At 32.7% G+C, this 22,025-nt stretch overlaps 1 protein-coding gene across 1 annotated transcript in view; it reads left to right on the forward strand.

Annotated features, from left to right (window-relative positions):
- Window positions 1–17,387, forward strand: part of LOC140448789 (uncharacterized) — a 72,973-nt gene extending 55,586 nt beyond the window's left edge. The window contains exon 4 of the mRNA XM_072541904.1: window positions 17,109–17,387. Within this exon, the coding sequence (XP_072398005.1) occupies window positions 17,109–17,387 (279 nt within the window). The remainder of the gene's footprint in view (window positions 1–17,108) is intronic.
- The last annotated feature ends 4,638 nt before the right edge of the window (window positions 17,388–22,025 follow it).

The following is a 22,025-nucleotide window of genomic DNA, read 5'->3' on the forward strand; positions in this document are numbered from 1 at the left end:
TTTTTGTCTTATATTGTGACCGGCAAATCTCCATTTCAATTTTGCAACTTCTTGTCTAACATCCCTCACTTTTGTTTTCTCTCTTATTCACTCGTTTCCCTTTTTATCCATTAGTCTTATGTGCCATATTTGTCTTTCCATTGCTATTTGGGTTTTTATGGTTATGTCCATGTTTACTTTTGTAAATGTCCACGTTTGGGAACCATAAGTTAGAACAGGGAGTACGCATTGATTGTATACTTTGGTCTTAAGATGCTGTGGATATCTTTTGTTTTTAAGAATGTAGCTTAGTTTGCCAAATGCCGCCCATGCCAGTCTAACTCGTCTTTTTATCTCTGCTGTTTGGTTTTCTTTGTTACGTTTTATAGTTTGACCCAGATATATATAATCCTGAACTTGTTCTACTTCATCTTGTCCGATCCTCATTGTGATGTTTTCATCTGTATTTGTTATAATTTTGGTCTGGCTGTAATTCATATTGAGGCCTATCTTTCCAGCTTCTACGTCCAGTTCTTTCATCATTTCAAATAATTATTCTCATTTATCTGTTATCAATGCGATGTCATCAGCGTATATTAGATGGTTCAAGCGTTGTCCACCAATTTTTATACCTTTTTCATCCCATTCTGATCTTTTAAAAATATCTTCCAGAGCCTGATTGAAAAGTTTCGGTAATATTGTGTCACCCTGTCTCACGCCTCTATTTATTTGTATTGATTTTGTTTATTCATATACTTTAATTGTTGTTTTGGCTTCCTTATATATATTGGCTATTAGTTCCGTATATCTGTGGTCAATTCATTTTCTTATTCATTTTTCATTATTCATTTGCTCGTTCTATAAGTATTTTCATACTTAGTAAATGGTCACTTGTGCTGAATCCCTTTCTAAAACCAGCTTGTTCTTTTGACTGGTATCCATCGAATTTTGTCGTCAATCTATTGGTTAAAATTTTTGTTAGGAGTTTATACATTACATTGAGAAGTGTTATAGGACGGTAGTTTTTTATATTTGCTTTATCCCCTTTCTTGTGTAGGATAATGGTTACGGATTCCTTCCAGTTATTTGGGTTTCTTTTTTCTTTTAATATCTTGTTAAAAACGGAATGTAGAGTGTTAATTACCACTTTTCCACCATATTTCAGCATATCTGCAGTTATTCCATCTTTTACAGGCGATTTGTTGTTTTTCATTTCTTTCAATGCCTTCTTTATTTCTGATTTGCTTATTTCTGGCTGTAGCTCTGAGTTGACATTTTTTACTTTAGCCTTAAGTTGGTTTTTAATTGTTTCTGGTGGTTCCTTTTTTGTTTTATATAGTTCTGAGTTGAAATGGTGGATAATATTTATAATGTCATATTTAACGTTTGTTTCTAGTCCGTTTTCATCTTTTTTTTTTGTTTATTTCACACTTACCTAATTTCGGTCTTAAGCATTTCATATTTTTGTTGTTTTGTATTACTTTTTCTATTTTTATTTCTTGTTCTTTTCTCTTATTTTTTCTTATTATTCTGCTTATTGTTTTATTGATTTCTACATATTCTATAGCTTCCTTCTTTTATCCATAAGCTTCTTTGTTTCTGTTGATATATAATTGTTCTTTTTTAGATCCTTTTTTGCTATTTCTTTTCCTGATGTAATCATCGTTGCTGTAAGTATGTTGTCTATTTCATCTATATCTTTGTCATCACTGTCTAATTTTTAAGTAAGTTGTTCTTTTAATAGGTCTTTGTATATCTCTTTATATTGCCCTAGTTTGTTTCTATCTACTAGATCCTAGTTTTTAATTATTTTTCTTTTCATTTCATAGTTACCGTCAACACTAATTTTTGCTCTGACCATCCAGTGATCGCTACCTGTTGTGAATCTGTTAAGAACTGTTACATCTTTAATGATATATCGTTCCGTGGACAGTATGTAGTCGATCTCATTTTTTGTGGATCCATTAGGGCTGACCCATGTCCACTTTCGTTGGGGCTTCTTTTTGTAAAAGGAGTTCATTGCGTATAGATGCTTTTCTTCTAGGTAGTTCATCAAAGTAGCACCTCTCTACTTCGGCTATGGTCATTTCTCTGACCATAGCCGAAATCTCCTATTTTAGCTTCTTCATTGTTTAGTTTTCTACCCAGTTTGGCATTGAAATCTCCAATTACTAGTATAAGACGATTTTTATGTTCTTCCGTAGTCTTTGATATATCTTCATAAAATAGTTTGATATCTTCGTCATCATAAGCTGTCGTGGGGGCATATACCTAGATAATTTTAATTAATGTTCTTCTTATTTTAAGTATGACATAGGCTGTATTCGGGTTTCTTCTTTTCGTTGAGTTTCTGATAGGCCTATGATATCTCATTTTATGTTTGTTAATTCTTCTTCCAGTTCATGTACTTATTCATCCGTAGACATCGATCTAATATTGTATGTCCCTATTGATAGGTTGACGGATTTTTTTGATTTATGTTGTGTTCGTCTTAGTGGGTTGTTGTTTATATCTATCAAAAGCGAATTATTGCGTCTCCCAGATACAGCGAGGCAGACCTTATGCTAGTTATATACCATCAGTACTAATAAAATGGAAACTATCAAATTAATGTCAATTTCATTGAATAATCAAAACAATCGAAAATATAAAATATACCAAAACAACACAATAAAAGTAAAAGTAAAAGAAGAACTAACCGACCCTATTGAAACTGGTAATGGGATAAGACAGGGAGATTTCCTGAGTCCTCTATTGTTCAACCGGATTATGGATGAAATAATAAAAAAGTAAGAAATAAAAGAGGATACCAAATGGGAGAAAAACAAATTAAAATAATCTGCTATGCAGACGACGCAATACTATTATTTCAAAGTAAAGATGATTTACAACGTATGCTACACCAATTTCATATAACCGCCAGAAAATTTAACATGTTAATTTCCTCAAAAGAGACAAAATGCATGGTTACAACAGCAAGTTTACTAATATGTTAATTGGAGCTGGAAGGTCAGATAATAGAACAAGTGATGAAGTTTAAATATCTAGGTATCACATTATCTAGCTACGGAAAGCTCGAAACTTAAGTGGAAGATCCACTGAATAGAGCAAACAGAGCCGCAGGCTGCCTAAATGAAACAATATGAAGAAATAAAAATATCGGGAAAGAAACCAAAGGCAGAATTTACAAAATTTACAATAATGACATACGCAGCAGAAACAAGACCTGACACAGAAGGACAAAAAGGATGTTAGAAACAACAGAGATAAAAACACTTAGAAAAATTGATGGTAAGACACTATGGGACAGAGCTAGAAGTACAGATATACGATGTAGATGCAAGGTGAAGAACATCAAGAACTGGTTAAGAAATAGAAGAGTAGAATGGAACGATCATATAAGCCGAATGACAACAAATAGAGTAGTAGACACGCCAAGAGACGGTTACCCAATAGGAAGACGATCAGTAGGAAGACCACGAAAACCATGGAACGGCAACTTACTGGAGGCACATTGAAAAACAGACAGAGTCATGTCTATATAAAAAAAAGAAGAAGAAGAAGAAGAAGAAAAAGATACACAGGATAAACATTAAAATAGCTGCAAGAAAGAGAAAATGAATCAGTCATATTAATGTAGAATAGCAGAGGACAGAATGTTTAGAGAAAATAATGAATCAGTCATATTAATTTAGAATAGCAGAGGACAAAGTATTTGTCATAGCCTTGGACAAGTGCCCAATTAAAAAAAGACCACAGGTCGTTCAAAAAAGACGGAACTCTAGAAACAAAATAGAATAGATTTAAAAAAAAAATAAAAGCATAAACGTGTCTTTTCCTACTCTTTTAATATTGAAAATACGCAAATAGAACCTTGAATTAAAATGTAACCTTTGATATCTGTGATAAACCCATCACCTGAACAATGGCGCCGATGTATGAAGTTGAAATTTTTTACACCTATTTTAACTGTTTTTATTTTTTTATTATCTATATATGAGTTGCGAACGATATCACAAACTTATTTATTTTCCACAAACAGGCTCTTTAATACCTTAAATTATTACTATACAAATCTGATTCGAAATATCGTCAAAAAGTAATACACGGCATGTAAAATTTAAATTTTCAATAAAAAGTAAAATATTAGGCATTACTTATGGGGTTCAAAGAACGAGCCTTTACGAAAATTTAAGTACAAAGAAAACCACCACAATCGTGTATACCCAGGGTAATGATTAAATAATTAATCGGCTAATTCTTCAGTCACCCCTTTAATATGATTTTGTCAAATTGGTCCTTTTTAGGACCAACTATTCTAATAACATATGTTTATAACTGTTAAGGGTATATCTAGAGATCAAGAAACTTTACTTTACTTAAACTTATCAGACATATGCGCTAAACACAAATCTGACTTATTTCTAGTGCAGGAAACACATATAGGGTCTAACGTAGGGTATTTGGAATAAAGCTTATCGCTGAAAACCACATTATGGATATAGACATGCTATCTCTGTCGAAAAAAAAGCAAAGAATAACTCAAAGTAAGAAAGGACAAAACCAGTCAGCTTTCAGAGAAACTTTCAACGATGTTGAGCTTGGATCCACCATCTACATATTTAATGAAAAATAATACAACTACCGACATTGAGGATCTGAGCACAAAGCTTATTACGAAATCTGGACCAAAAACACCACAATGGCTTATCCGGATGATGAACAACTGTATTCAAATTATGGAAACACCCAAAATCTAGAGACAAGCCAAAGTTGTTACCTTGCTTAAACCTGGCAAAAACTCCAACGACCACAAAAACTATCGGCCAATATCTTTATTTTGTCAGCTATTTAAAATAATTTTGCACAAGATCGTTAATATGATTTCACCGATATTTGAAGAAAAGCTCAAATTAAAAGACAAAAGTGGCTATAGATAGGGAAGATCAGGTACATTACAAATGCTAAATCTTACCCAACACATCAAAGACGGGTACGAAAAATATCGGGTATCAGGGGTGGTATTTTTCAATCCAAATGCCGCTTACGACACCTTAAATTACAAAATATTTCTCGAAAAACTATATGATATCCCCTTAGATAACAAACTCACTTATATTATTTGCGTATGCCTACACAAGAGAATATTTTTTGTATCACTCAATGTTAAGAATAGCAGATGAAGAACGGTCTCGCTTGGGGTAGCATAAAGGCACCTACACTGTATAACATTTACACAAACAAACGATCCATACCGGTAGATACTAGGACTTCTATTATATAGACGAGACACCTATTATTGCACAATAAAAATAAACTATGAATCAATTTTTAGCCAAAACCCCTGAAAAACTCGTAGGTGCTCCTTCAATTTCCTCGACATAGACGTTTTCACAAAACTGAACATCCAATCTTGTCATAAAATCATTGAACTGTAGACTTCCTATAAATTCCTTGATAATAGCTTGTATCACACCGGGTCAGTCACAGATTATTGTTTAAAACTAAAAGGTAAATTGAGGACCAGAAATATTCTTCGCAAGCTTGTCAGCTAAAAATGAGGCGCACGTCCTTCCGCCCTTAAAACATAGACGCTTGTACTATATGCTTCTGCTGCCGAATATACCTTGTTAGACAAATTAACCATTCTTTCTTTTGATTTTAACACAAAAATATCTATTGTAGCACTTAACCATATTTATTTTGAGATAACCTTCTATCGAGATATCATATGTAGTACACAAATAAGACCAGAACTAAAATATTAAAAAAGCTTTATACAATATATGGCAGAAGATTGGATAAAATAAAAGTAGTTTTTATTATTCAGATGCTTACATAAAATGTACAAAGACATACTCACGTAAACAAAATATATTACGAAATTTCTGTAATTAAAAAAAACATCAAATTCGACATTGAACTAATAAAATTATATTAAATAAAAAAACAACATCTTTAAAATACAGAAAAAATAAAATTTTCGATGCAAGCGAACATTCCATTCAATAATAAGCCCAAATCCTTTTGTATCTACATACCTGTTTTTTAAAGAACCAGTTACATTTTAGTACTTAGTTATACCAGGTAATATGATATCCTCTGTTACACAGTGTAATGCGTATGACATTCCACTGTCTACAAACAGTAGATAAAAATAAGGAGCCCATATAAACCGTTCAGGGTATATGTTGAAAATATACGGTATAATCGCACAGTTGCCAAACTCTCAGAGCTTACTTAAACCGATAAACGTATGGTTCAAATATACAATGAAGAAGATCTGAACGACCCCTATAATATATACACGTGAACTAAGCGATATACATTTATGATACAGGGGTATTTACGGGCTCCAAAAAATTTTTATAAATTATTAAACTCTACATGTTGATGAATCGACTGAACCAATATTACGGAATTGTCAAGTGAGCTCCGTATATCGGTATCCACTTGACCACGGAGCTCAATTGAACCTGAATTTTAACATGGGCGGAGTTCACTTAATGCCGTAGATATATATATATATATATATATATATATATATATATATATATATATATATGTATATATATATATATATATAATATATATATATATATATATATATATATATATATATATATATATATATATATATTAGAGAATTACTACATGGGATCAAAAATAGACATTTGTGCTGTACAGAAATCTACAGTAAAGTCGCAAAATAAAACAGGGCCAAAAAAGGTGTAGTCTTATTAAACACCAATGGAAATTCAAACCAAAGAGTGTCAATACATATCAGAAAGAATTTTATCACTAAAGATAAAGGTCGTGGCATATTATCATGTACGTTACGTTTCCAGCACGTATTGTTTAGTTTCCGAAAAATATAATTTAAATGATTTTAAATATGAACAATTCACACTGTCAGGAACGTAGCGTTTCAGACACCTAACGTTTCCGTTCAGTATATTCGAAAACAATATTTTACTGATGCTGACGGCTACGTAACGAGTCGTAACCGGTTGATACATATAATGTGAAATAGATGTCCGTCGTTTTCCCCTTGTTGTTTATTTAGGTATTTTTGTTTGATTTTGATATAGAGTATTTGAAAAAATAATTTTCGAGGCTATTTTGTCATTTATGCATTGTGTTTTTATGGCTTTGTGACAATTAAACACGAAAATGATAAACCATTAGGACTTTTGCACGGAAGAGATACCTCTTCTTTATTAAAAATACTCTTTGGTTTGATATGTATGGCTTCGTTAAATGTAGTATTTTGTTTTTTAACTAAAGGTGTAATTAAATTTAAAATATATTCAAACTGAATCCTATTCATTCTAAAATGTCCATAATATTTTTCATCGTCACCAATTAATTCTTTGTATGAAGTTCAGTATTCACCTTCCTTTTTCCTTTCTCTTAGCATTAAATATACTTCAAACCTTATTTTTACTACAGTTTTTCTTTCTTCATCGTTAAGTAAAAGAGCAATTGCACATAATTTTTGTCTAGAAAAGCGAGATCATATCTTCACCGAACCAAACTGAAACGTTCTATGTATGAAAATGTGAACGCGCAGTCCAATTGCTGGACTCGAAACGCTACGTGCCGGAAACTATACATGCACGATAATATGCCGCGACCTTGAATGAAGACAGAAACCCGATCGAAGTACACGGCTCAGAAAATAACAAGCCTCAAACAATGAGGGAAAAGTTTTATGACGAATTACAAGAAGTAGTAGATCAATTTAAAGGAAAGATGATAATATTGGGGGATTTTAGCGCTCTCATAAGTAATTAAGTAATACCCAGAATTAAGCAAAAACATAATGAGAATGTTTTAAACTAAAATAAGGTGATGATGATAAACTTCTGCACGCATACTGAACTTAGAACAAACAACACATTTTTTGACTACAACGACCAACACAAATATACATTAAATAACACCCGTGAATCTATGGTAGATTATGTTATAACCAACAAAAATCAAAAATAATTGACGTAAGATGCCTCAACGCAGCAGATGTAGGTAAGGACTATAGCCTAGTATTATGTAAAATAAGAATCATCGTGAAATACTTCACACCTAAAAAGAAAAGAAGAAAGCATTTTTACAATACAGAATACAACAAACACAACAGGTATGCAACCACTATAAACGAATCAGAAATAAAACGAATACTTTAGTTAGACGAATAAAAAGGGAACACTAGCAGAGTTTCTTACAACAGATGGAAAACGACTTCTACTGAACATAAAAAGAAATATGGAGAATGATCAGAGGACAACGAAAAGAGATGAACGAACTAAAAAAACGAAACATATTCAGAAAAAAACATGGGCAGACTACGTTCGATCACTATTTACTAAAGTTGACGATAATAAACCACCAACACCAGAGGTGACGACAAATGGAGAAATAAATATTAAGGAGGAAGAGATAAAGGAAGCAATAAGAAAATTAAAAATAGAAAATCACTAGGAGAAGACAGAATACTGAACGAACTCCCAAAGTGTGGATGACCAGATCTAATCAAACAACTATTAAAACTTATCCAAAAAATAATAAAACAAAACAGAATGCCTTAAGAATGGAGATCAAGCATTCTTATAACTCTCTTCAAAAAGGAACACAAATCGGACCCGAAAAATTACAAAGGAATTAATTTATTAAACCCAACACTAAAATTTGCAACCAAAGTAATAACAAATAAATTGAGAAAAATTATAACACTAGCAGAAGAACAACAAGGTTTTAGGTCGGGAAAATCATCCACCGACGCTATGTTTATAATGACGCAAGTGCAAGATAAATCATTAGAATACAATAAACCGGCATATCTATGTTTTATGTATCTTAAAAAGGCACTTGATCGAGTCAAATTAAAGGACGTTATCCACAAGAGAGATACCTTTAGGAATAATCAAAGTGATCGAAATAATCTGTCAAAACAACACAATTAAAGTAAAAGTAGAAGAAGAACTAACTGATCCTATTGAAGCTGGTAATGGAATAAGATAGGGAGATTCTCTGAGTGCTCTATTGTTCAACCTGATTATGGAAAAATAATAAAAAAGATAAGAACTAAAAAAGGATATCAAATGAAAGAAAACCAACTTAAATAATCTGCTATGCAAACGACCCAATACTACTCTTTCAGAGCAATGATGATTTACGCTGCGCCAATTTAATATAACCTCCAGAAAATTTAACACTTTAATTTCCCCAAAAAAGACAAAATGCATGGTTATAACAGCAAACTTAATAAAATGTAAATTGGAACTGTAAGCTCAGATAATAGGCATCACATTATCTAGCTACAGAAAGCTCGAAACAGAATGGGAAGATCAAGTGAATAGAGCAAACAGAGCCACAGGTTACCTGAATGAAACAATTGGAGAAATAAAAATATCGGAAAAGGAATGAAAGTCAGAATTTACAAAACACCCTTCAGACCAATAATGACATACGCGGCAAAAATACGACCTGAGACAGAGAAGACAAAAAGAATGTTAGAGAATGTTAGAAACAGCAGAAATGAAAATACTTAGAAAAATAGATGGTAAGACACTATGGGACAGAGCTAGAAGTACAGATATACGACGTAGATGTAAGGTGGAGAACATAAGTAAAAAAAAATAGAAGAGTAGAAAAACAGACAGTAATGTCTATATACAAAGAAGAAGAAGAATACTGTGATCTTCTTCATCAAAATATCAGGAATTTCACTTTTATTAAACTCATCCGTTGTATCAGAAAACGAATAACGGACTGGAATCAAAAACAAAAGCATGTATTTTTAATTTAAACCGAGTAAGTCATTTTTAGATGAAACTATAATATATTTATTATTTACAAAATTTCACTTATTTATGTAAAAACACATTCTCATGTTATCGATATTGTAAAGAAAAACTGTCGACTTGGTGCTAAATAACTTGTTTTTCACTTTACTGATAACAGTAACCAATCCGAACATTTATAGGCAGTACTAGTAAAAGAAAACCTCCTACTTTGCAGATAACTAATTAAAAATATTAATAGGGTACAGTGGGTGGATCGAATAAACGCATTTATAGTACCGCCTATATCATGGAATATGAAAATAAATAGGTTCAAAATATAAAATATACATAAAATGTTACAAAATTTTATAGGCGTAGGGTGCATTATGAATAGTGACTATGGTTGCAGTTTCGAGTTTATTTGGTTAAGTATACCTAAATAAATCTAGGATAAAGTGGGGTATTTTTTGTGGACAGAATATAAAAATTTTATTTTTCAGTTACTGTTGAAGTAAGTTGGGTTTAAACGACTTTCTGTTTGTTTACTAGGTATTTAATAGTAATCTGTTAGTCAGTTCTCTTCAATAGAAATTGAAAAATGAATTAAGAGAGAAGAGTATTAACATTCATCTATATATATATATTTAGGGATTCTACAGTATTCACTGCCTTCCCTCGCTCAACCGTTTCCATCTCTCTCTGTTGTTCCATTCTCCATCGTTTAGTCCTCTCTTACTCATGGCGTCGTCTACTTCGTTCCTCCAGGATTTTCGGGGTCGTCCTCTTTTCCTCCTTCCTATGGGGCTCCATTCGGTTATTCTCTATATCCATCTGCTGTCGCTAGTTCTTCTTACATGTCCATACCACTTTAGTCTTTTTTGTTCTATATATGTTAGTATGTCGGTTTCTATTGATGTTCTTTGCTTTATTTCGTCATTACTTCTCCTATCCATTCTTGTTACTCTGCAGCATCTTCGCAGGCATTCCATGTCTGTTGCTACTATCTTACTGCTATTTTTCTTGTTTATGATCCAATTTTCAGCCCCATATGTCATAATACTTCGCACTAATGTTTTATAAATCTGCGTTTTTGTCTTCATATTTAGGTGTCTATCCCACCATACTGAGTTAAGTTGTCGGATTGCTGTTCTTGTTTGTCCTAATCTTTGTGTAATTTCTTCCTCTGTTGTTGCCTTTTTCGTGATTATAAACCACAGGTATTTGAATTTATCCTTTCCTTTGATTGTTACGTTGTCATTAATCTGTAGATCTTCTATGTAGATCTACAGATCTACATTCTTCACTTGTAGATAGGTACTCTGTTTTCGCGAGGTTAATATCTAGGCCAGCCTTGGTATATTCTTCTTGTAGTTTCTTCATCATGTAGCTGAGGTCGTCTTGGTCTTCTGCAATCACTACTTGATCGTCTGCAAAACTTAACGTATATAGGTATTCGTTCCGTACCGGTACTCCCATGCCTTCGCATTTTCTTTTCCATGTAGTCAAGGCTTTCTCTAAGTATATTTTGAATAGGGTTGGAGATGTGGAACAACTCTGCAGGAGCCCTTTTGTTGTGGTGAAATCTCCTATGATTCTTGTTCCCATCTTAATGGACACTTTATTTTCTTTATACAGAGCTTTTGTAGCTTCTATGAGTTCCGTCTGTAGTTCTAATTTGTACATTGCCTCCCATAGTTCTGACCTTGGTACAGAGTCATACGCCTTTCTCAGGTCCACAAATGCCAAGTGTATATCTCTATTTTTAGCTTTTTTCTTTTCCAACAGTTGTTCCAGTGTGTATGCATGATCTTCCTGCCGTGAAGCCTGCCTGATCCTCCCCGATTTTGCCTTTTATCGCTTGCTCTATCTTTTCTCGCAGTTCATCTTTTACATGTAAATGTCTTAAAATAAAAGAAACAATAAAAATGCAGAAACGAACATTTTTATTAAAAATCATGGAACGGCAAACACCTATGCAATATTTTGAATCTCCTTAAATCCTCACAAAACGTAGCGATGTTTTCATCTCCTGATTTTGGGTCCTTCAGTATTCCTAATATTGTATCATAAGCGAATAAAAGAGAGTATTTCCCATGCATCGTTTCAAACATTTGATTATCACGACTCTTTTCACTACTTCTTCTTCTTCTTCTTAACCTTCTGTCGTCCATATTTGGACATAGGCCTCTCCCAACTCCTTCCATCGGTCTCTATCCTGAGCAACATATTTCCAATTTGTTTCTTTTCACTACATAATTTGCAATATTAGTCCAATCGAATGAGGTTCTTAAACCTGAAATTCCGTACCTTCTTTCAAATTTTCATTTGGAGCTTCAGATAAGTCATCACTATCTGCATAAACAACCTCTTCGGAATTTTAATCGTCACTAATTAGTTTTGGTTGTTTCTTGAATGTATTCTTTGAAGGTTTTGTCCTGATTTTTGATAACTGTAGATGTTCTAAATAGGTTTTAGTTGTGATCACCTTAGCAATATCTATTATTTTCCTGTTCCTTTGTTGTAGCTTCAGAAGGTTTTAGTGTTGCTAGTAAAACGTTCTCTTAGGATGCAACGGAATTTGGTTTTCTGTAGTAGAGCTGTACATATAATCGGAGTTTGCTTATCGGTAGAACCACAGACCACTAATAACTAGACATTTCACGCAGGTAGCTCAAGGTCAAACTAAACTAAATGTCATTTGTAGTACCGATACAAATCTTAAGATGTCGCTATACTCTGTCTATAGTCTATACTATGCAGTTTAGGTTTAGAGCCAAACTAAAAATTATAATTGTCAATCGCAAATTGTCAGTAATTGATTAGCGTCAATATAATCAGATTTCAGATGGTTATTATTCGTCTAAATTGTTTGATTTAATGGTTATTATTGCAAAAAAATCAAACTAAACTTGGTTTAATATATCTGGGTTATTGTTAGCATCAACCTCAAATTAGTTTGTGTTTTAAATGTTCCTGGACTTCAAATAGTATTTTGCAGATTAATAATAATTAGTTAAATACAGTTTTTCACAATAAATGTTGTATCCTACAATGTACCAATTTGTCAACAATTAGACATGCCTTTCCAAATTCTGATAAAGACATTATACGATTTAGGAAGTGGCTTAGTGTTATAAAAAAATCCTAATTTTGATATGATGAATTCCACAATTCCACTACAGTTTTTAAACTTGAATATAAATAGTCTTGAAAGATGCTCAAGAGCATCAAAGATGCATTCGATCAGGTCTTTTCTCCCATTCTGCAGTTGCAGAACACTGCCAAGAAACCGGTCATTCCATATTGTTCGAAAAAACCCATATTATTTCTAAGAGCCCCTTCTTTTATTCCAGGAAAATCCGCGAATCCCTAGAGATCCGAAAAAATCCACATAATATCAATCGAGAGGAAGGATACTACTTGTCTCCCATCTAGAATCTCAGTCTAGAGCCGCCGTCCGGTCCCGCTACCACGATGCAGCCACATGATTGGCCAGCGCGCGCTTCTTGACGTTCGCGCCACGGAGTGTGCCGATACGTCCCGACACGACAGGTCACCGCGACTATAAATAGAGCGGTAGCGGAGTAATCGTCGGATTCACTCCCCGCCTCTCGATGTGTTAGTGTTCTGAGCTGTTGGACGTGAATCCCTGTCCTGGCATTTGGTTTTCACCTCTGGCTGCGTTAAGTAGTTGAGTTACTGTGACCAAATGCCCATCTTGGTAGTTAGTATTCGCCTCTGGTTGCGTTGAGTAACTGAGTTACCGTTGCTAACTACCCATCTTCCTGTCTTTTGTTTTCTTTTTCTCTTTTTTGTTCTCCTGAAGAAGCTACATACAATTGTAGCGAAACGTCGAGATGAACCCACTTTTGGGTCACTCACAAATGACACGGTCCAAACCCGGAAGACGAATAAACTATAAATAAATTATATTTTGTCTTATTTTTTCGTAAGTGGTATCGTTTATATTTTAATTTAAAAATAATTTGCACATTTTAAAATTTCAAATGCAATTTTCTTTTAAATACCAAATTATATTTAAATATTTTAAGCTTTATATAAATTTTCCCACCAAAACTAAATTATGAAATTCCCGCGTAATTTCCCGCTTGAATTATGTAGTTCCGATACAAATCTCTTGGAGCGCTGAATTTCATATCTAACTAAAGTATGGACCGTGGAAGTGATGACGTAGATTTTATTGACATCTGTCAGTTTCACTTTCCAAACAAACCTTGTTTAGTGTGGATAATTTGTATTTTTCGTTATTTTTTCATTTTTTTTTTACAGAATCTTTCCGCTTTTTGCAAGATCTAAGTATTCTAATAGTTATTACAACAATTTTACAATGTTGTGTAAATAATAAAGCATGTTGTTTTATAAAAATAGCAATAAAATGCATGTATCAATAAAGTAAGGTTAGAATGTCTTTAATTTAAACTTTTAAACTATATTTCATAGAAATAGAACACTGAATTATGATGGTATTATCGTAAAAACACTACACTTAAAAGAAAAAGCAGCAGAGGAAGCAAAATGTTAACTTTATAGAAATTAAAAAGTCTTGACATTGGACATTTCAACTTTTGTTTGGAAAGTAATTGACAGTTGTGACGTCACACTTCCACTATCCATTGTCGTGAAGCATCTAGAGGTAGGTGATCTGTGGGTAGAACTTTGCTCGTCAGTGATAGTGTCGAGAATGTTTTTCTCTTCATGATATCTTTTTAACTTTTCTGGATTAACCTTTTTTTTTTGAAAATGAAATCTCGATTCGGAGAAAAAATATTTGTTTTTCTAAAGCCATTCACCACAATAGGTTCTCGAATACTGCGCCAAGCTTTTCCCAAAAGGTTGCAAAATTCGCATTGTGTTAGCTGTTTTCCTAAATTTTTGCGCTGATAATCTATTAACAACAAAGCATCTTATGAAGACTTGAGCCCCTTTAAGACAGACACATCTAAAGGCTGCAATATTGCAGAAGTATGTGGCGGTAATTTAAGAATAGTCACATGTTCTTTCGTAGCCAACGCAATTAATTCGAGGGAAGTGTGCGATAAATGATCATTGTAAATCAAAAGAACAGGCCTATCAACGCATATTTTTAAAAAAATATTAATGAATCAGAGAAAAAATACTTGTTCAGTCATCCAACCATTTTCCGATACGTAGTAAGATGTCTTTGGATACTCATCTGTACCGAACCTTTTGCCCTTGTGGAGTCATAGGTGATAATGTGGATCCGTATTAGCACATGCCAAAACTGTTGTTTGCCTAAGCCTGCAGTTTGCTTTTGTGCTAACTATTTCTCCCATTCCAGTTACAACCTTAGTTCGGCTGGGATCATAATTAAAGCAGTTTAATCTGCATTTCATATTCATATCCATACATAATAGTTTCCAGTTGATCAAAGCAATCGTAAACAACAGATGAGTCATTTTGTTGTCTTACACGTAATGCTTTAATTATCACAGGTTTCTTAATAGAAAGTTGGTTGCATTTTGAAAAATTCAGAAACCAATCTTCACCAAGCTTCCGCTCTTTAATTGGTGTTGGCAGATTATTCTGCTAAACATGTAATTTTAGTGTTGAGTATTTTTTTGTAAGAAAGTAAAAACACCCACTTACTAATAGTTTTTATCCGAGAAGCCAAAATGTGTTCATATTCTTTAGAAAGGGCTGTTTAAATAGAATTTAATTTTTTTTTATCGAGTTCAGTACACCTTGCTCCCTTGCAGCCTTCTTTAGTACAGATTTTCCCGATTTCACATCTTTTATTGCCAGTTCTAATACTTCTTGTGAATACCTACTTGCGACACCACGATTGATAGTCTTTTTAATATATTTTCTTGCATTTTTTGACCCAAAATAAGTTGTAAACAGACTAACCTATAAACTCTCGGAACCACGGTTATCCCGTTATCGCCGTCTATAGTTGCACTAATCACGTGTCATGTCAGGGTAATTGTGGACCCCTTCTTAATTTCCAAACTATTCTCATGCTTTGGTTACCGATAGCTAGATGACACCTCAAGTTTGCTTTCAGAAACAGAAACATATATGAAAAATTAGTACTGCTTCTCAACTAACCAAGTTGTTAAAATCTAACTCAACTACGACGCAATTTACCAAAATAAAAACAAGACTGTCAGACTTTTAGTTGCTAACTAAATTTTTGTTTTGGAAGCAGAATATCTCAAAAGAATCTGTCACTAGTTACTATCAGAGAGATTAAACAAGCATGTACTGTAAACTTTATATCTTGTTAATTTAGAAAAATATTAATGGGTGCCACAGTTACCCGAACCACATTTACCCCAATTCACCCTATATCAGGTATACTATTAAATTCATTAAAAATTCTAGTTTTAGATAACTTTTGGCAATAGAGTGTACGATGGAATTTAGTCTGAAAATTATTGGAAATACAGGTAGCTCTTGTACGTACCAGAAAATTTACATAGCTAAGAGCGGGGTGTATGGGTTGTGTTTTAGAGGTAGCACGTTTTATATGAAAGACCACATCGAGCGTCATAGAGGGGAGATGGTTTTTGATAAATGGCCCTCATAAGACACCCAACTCTCACTTATGGCTCCACGTACCACACTATGGGCAACTGCATTGGTCTGCAGGCTAGACTAAGTGAGGGTAGTAGCCAGATATGGTGAAAAATTGGCCGAGTAATTGCCGGTATAAGCAATCCTCCCACTTACTGGCCAACGGCTCCGGGCGGATGAGCTGATAAGTCGAAGGGCACCTTTTTGTTTCAAGATTGGTAAATCGGTCTTGAATACGAAGGAACCTATTAACAATGGTCAACGGCATAAATATGCAGAAAGCAACGGAAAACCACTGCATTAAAGACTCAGGGAGTACCTTTAGTATAATTAGCAATAGGATAACTAGTCAAAGATAATACTGATCATGGGATTCGGATACCAAGATCCGGCAGAGAAGGACAATCACAAGACGGTAAGGCCTTCTTAGTCGCCAACAGACGAAATCCTTGCTAATCTAGTGCAAAGAAAATGCTTAGGATCTGCACATGGAATGTTAAAACATTATACGGGGCCGGTAAGACTCATAATGCAATTAAGGAGATGGATAGACTATCAATAGACATCATGGGAATAAGCGAAATGAGATGGACGAACTCTGGGTAATGTGAAATTAACAATCATCACATATATAATTCAGGTAACCCCAAAGGAAGACACGAAAATAGAGTAGGTGTAATTTTAAATAAAAAAACTGCTAGACAGTTTAAAAACTTTGTACCCATATTAGAAAGAATGCTCCTCCTTTAACTTGATACCTACCCAATATCTACTTACATTATTCAGGTATATGCCCCTACCGCTGACAAACCAGACGACATAAGTAAAGCATTCTATAGTGAATTATCCAACACCTTGAAACACCTTCCCAAAAAGGATCCAACCTTGATTATGGGTGATTTAAATGCCAAGATTGGTAGGGGACAATCGGAAGAATTTATAGGACAGTTTGAGCTTGGAGAACTAAATGAGCGAGGAGACCAATTGGGTGAATTTGTATTAGAAGAAGAGGTTGTAATTACTAACACTTACTTTAAACTACCATACAGAAGATTATACACGTAGAAAGCACCTCAAGATACTTCAGACCACATAGTCAGAAATCAAATAGATAACATTATGATTAATAAAAGATTCCAGTCAGACGACAACCCACTGATTTGCAAAATGAGATTCAGGCTAAAGAAGATTCGACGTAGTGTCAACCCAAAATACGACATCAGGCGACTCAAAGACCAAAGCACAGAACAGAGTGTAAAACAGTATATACATATGTAGTAATTTAAATACCGTTATTCAAACTGATTCAATAGAACAGGAGCTTAAAAAATTGCATAGAGTTTCACAAGACATACAAAAAAAATTCCTCAAACCACCAAAAATTAAGTTAAAAACCGTGGATGACAAATGAGATTCTAGATATGATGAAAGAAAAGCGAAAGGTCAAAGATCAGGACAAGACATTATACAAAAGAATAGACAAAGAGATCAAAAGAGCAATAAGAATGGCTTAGGACATACAGCTGAGAGAACAATGTGCGGAAATACAGTTATTACAACAGAAACACGATTCATTCAATATGCACACAAAAGTTAAAAATGCTGCAGGCTTATACAAGTCTAGAAGAGTTGGATGTTTGGCAGATACCCAATCTAATCTACTACTAAGTATGGAAGAGAGACTTGACATTTGGAAGAAATATGTGGAAGTAACATTTGCAAATGAAAGGCAGATTGCCATTGAAGACGTAGAATGCCAAACAGGATCCGCGATTACCATTGAAAAAGTTACGGCAGCTATTAGAAAAACTAAAGATGGTAAAGCTGTAGGCCCTGACAAATTGTATACAAAATTCCTGAAACTTGAACGAATAAGGAATAAAATGGATAACAACTATATTTAATAAAATATATATATATATATATATATATATATATATATATATATATATATATATATATATATATATATATATATATATATATATAACTGAAAATATTCTCCACAGCTGGTTAAAGTCGACCTTCGTAACTATACCAAAAAAATATAATGCAAAAACATATGAAGACTACAAAATAATTAGCCTAATGAGCCACTTACTTAAAACGTTTTTAAAAGTGATACATAACAGAATATATAAAAAATGTGAAGATCAATAGTCATGAACACAATTTGGATTCCGCGATACCTTAGGCACCCGATAAGCTCTATTCGCTATACAAGTGCTTATCCAGAGGTGCATGGATGTCAATTGTGGTGTATATATTTGTTTTATCGACTACAAAAAGGCATTTGATAGAGTAAAACATGACAAACTCATATCCATCTGGAAACAAGCGGGCTTGGATGATAGAGACTTGCCAATTATATATAATTTATATTACAACCACGAAGCAATGAGTAGAAGAAACCTACAGGAAGGGGACTGGCTAAATAGGAAAAATTGGAGAAAATGGTTGAGTGAAGGAATACAGTGAAAACTGTGGAAATCCTTGTATATATTGTGATGATATATTATTTGTGAATGATGAGCAATGAGTGTTTTTAATAATATATATATATATATATATATATATAGGGTTTTTATCGCGGTTCTCAAAGAATTAGTTTGTAAGCACTTTTTTTAAATTATCTTTATTATATCTATTATGAAACACACATATATATCTAACATAACCAATGCAAAATTTAAAATAAACTATCGTTAAATTGAAATTCTTATGAAACTAATTAAATTATATAGACAATGTAAAATTTAAACAAACTATCTTTAAAATTGAAATAATTATGACACTAACTAAATTATATTAACAAAATTTTGTACCTTTTTTTCACTGAATGCCTAAATGAAAATATTCTCCAAAATAAAGATTTTAATCACCACTCAATTTCTTCGTTCTCAGCCTCGGTTATTGTAACAAAAATATGTTAATGTAGCAACAATTGTGCTAGAGGAAGTCTGGGTGACTCTATCCAGTGTAGCAAAAGGGTGAACTCTAAAATGCACCTTGATACACCAACGAACTACTATGGGGAATAACGGAAGATGGAAGGGATTAGATAGAAATAAATTATGTAAAAGAAATAAATATGAATTTTATGAAGTAAATATGAATTTTAAAATATAACAGAATTAAGTGTTGGCTAGCGACTATGCAGGAGAATGACCACTTGACACTCAAAGAAGGATTCGGCCAATTTGCATGCCCTACAGAGACCGTAAGATATAAGAATTAATGACAAGAAAACCACCAAGAAATAAACAGATGAAAAAATAAAAGCTGCTCTAGTGAATGCTTGGGCGCTAGGAAGTTAAATGTTTTCTTCCGAGATATCTTGTATTGCTGAAATATGAAAGATAGGTACTGATTGAAATATTGAATTGTTTTAACCCAACTTTAATAAATACCAATTTTATGTACAGACTATTTTAAACACTTATATATGACCCATCACCTCTTATATACAATTAACTTATCTATATTTACAGTAAAATCCCTGAATAATTATAAAACAATTTACCCCTGATATACCCCTTAAAAATTTCAAATTGTGACAAAAGTTAGATCCAATAATAATATATAAATAATAAATATAATTATATACTACTCACTAATAGTTAGTTTTCGTTCAAAAATTGTTTAGGTTTTTAAGAAAAAAAATTCTCTGGGATATGTGTGCACACAATAACCTAACAAAGAGAAATTCAAGGGAGAGTTATAACCTCATCCCTTGGTAAACAATAAATAATTAAATTAAATTACAATGATAAAATGTTTTTTTTTTAGGAAAAATTGAAAATATTTATTATTAAGGATAGTTTTTGTTATTAAAAATTGAACCAAAAGTTAAACCTTGAAGAGGACATAAAAAAAATTATTTAAAGTAATTGAATGATAATAAAAAAAAATAAGTCAGTTCTTCCTGTCGGTTTCCCTCGAAGAGTGGAGAACTGGACTCAGGTGGTAACAAGATACCAAACCTGTATTCCCTGGATCAGGTACTATTGGACAAATACGTCCCTTTAAACTGCTTCTTAATTTCCCATAAAAAAACCAACTTGAAACTCCTTCCCCTTATCTTTATTAAGTATAACCCCAACTAAAAAATAATTCTTCCCCTGACTTGTAACTGGATTCTTGAGTAGGCTAAAAAAACAGTTGTGTTACTCCAAGTTTTTTGTACATACAAAAGTTAAGGAAAAACACAAGGGTTATCAACCTTGGAAGGCGATACAAAAAATGTCAGCAAGTGACCTTAAATTGAAATAAAAACCTTAATGGTTTTCGGTAAATAGTGACCTTCGAATGGTGTGACAATGTTTTTATAATGTATGGATATATTAGATAGATAATTTTAACTGAAAACATGATCTTTATATATTATAGAATAGGAAAAAAAAGAAATATTAGCCGGTTTAAATGGTATGAAATTGAAATACATAATTGTTTACTTTAACTCTTGAAAGGAAATAAAAATTTGAGATAGATATAGAATCTAATACTTATAATTTATTTAGGTATAAAACTTTTCCTTAATGAAATAAGGTGAAATATAACATGTATCAAATATATGAGATACCTATCAAAGACGAAATTAAAATAGGTCTGAATTTTACTAACAATGACGGATGATATAAAGGATTTTTCCTTATAATTTATTTGTAATTTTATCTTACCGGCTAGGGTGATCCAACTGAAAATATCCTCGTACAAAACAACAAAATAACTCAAATGGTTTCTTCTAAAATAACAGCTCTTCACATAAAAAATAAACTTAAACTAAATTCGGGAAAAAAAAATGGACTCCCAGCCGCTCTACTCTGAGATGTTTATTCACTCACATCCAGTTAACAAGTGACAAGTTGAGATTTTACACGCCGCAGAATAAATGTACTTTCAGAATTTCACCGCTGAGGGCGCAGTTTAATGCCAATATCAGAAATTAAAATTTACTGGGAGTTATTTAAATATTTAGTTTAAGAATATTTTAATATGAATTTAATTTAGAATCAAATTAAAAGATTCCAGTCACAAAAAGAAGGTAAACGAATATTTAAGTAACGGACTCGTTACATTCCCCTCTTACTTGGAGAAAAAAAATTTTTTAGTGAAAAAAAATTTTTTTTTTTACTTGACTGATTGGTTAGATGTAGGTTAACCAATACTTCAACCATATGTGGAGCAATCAAGAATCGAGAAAAAAATAAACTTATATATAAAAAATTATAGCCATGGCAACAATTTGCCAAGTACAGCTATAAACTATATTAACTCACTAAAATACTTCCAAAACAATCTACATCGATTCACATGATTATAATTAACCGCAGATTATGAGTGATGTAGGAATAAAAAAAATGGTTTCATCTAAAGATACCCACATGTAACTAAGTAAAAAGTCACATACTATTTAGAGTAAAGTTAAAGTAAGGTAACTCCAACATAGCATAGTATAGACTAATAATACAAATACTCAATAAAAATAATCCAAAATAATGTGAAATCGGACCCTGGTTCCAAAATTGACTCATCAATGGACAACAGATTTATAGAAGAGCATATCCAAGGAATAATCAATCAGGCAAATAGGTGGACCGATACACAATAATAAGTAATAATAAAAATACCAACGTACTTATATAAAACAATATAAGTAACAATAAAAATACCAAATGTATAGACAACAATATAAGTGTCGAA

Source organism: Diabrotica undecimpunctata, chromosome 8, assembly GCF_040954645.1.
Source record: "Diabrotica undecimpunctata isolate CICGRU chromosome 8, icDiaUnde3, whole genome shotgun sequence".
In the NCBI taxonomy this organism is placed as follows: Eukaryota; Metazoa; Arthropoda; class Insecta; order Coleoptera; family Chrysomelidae; genus Diabrotica; species Diabrotica undecimpunctata.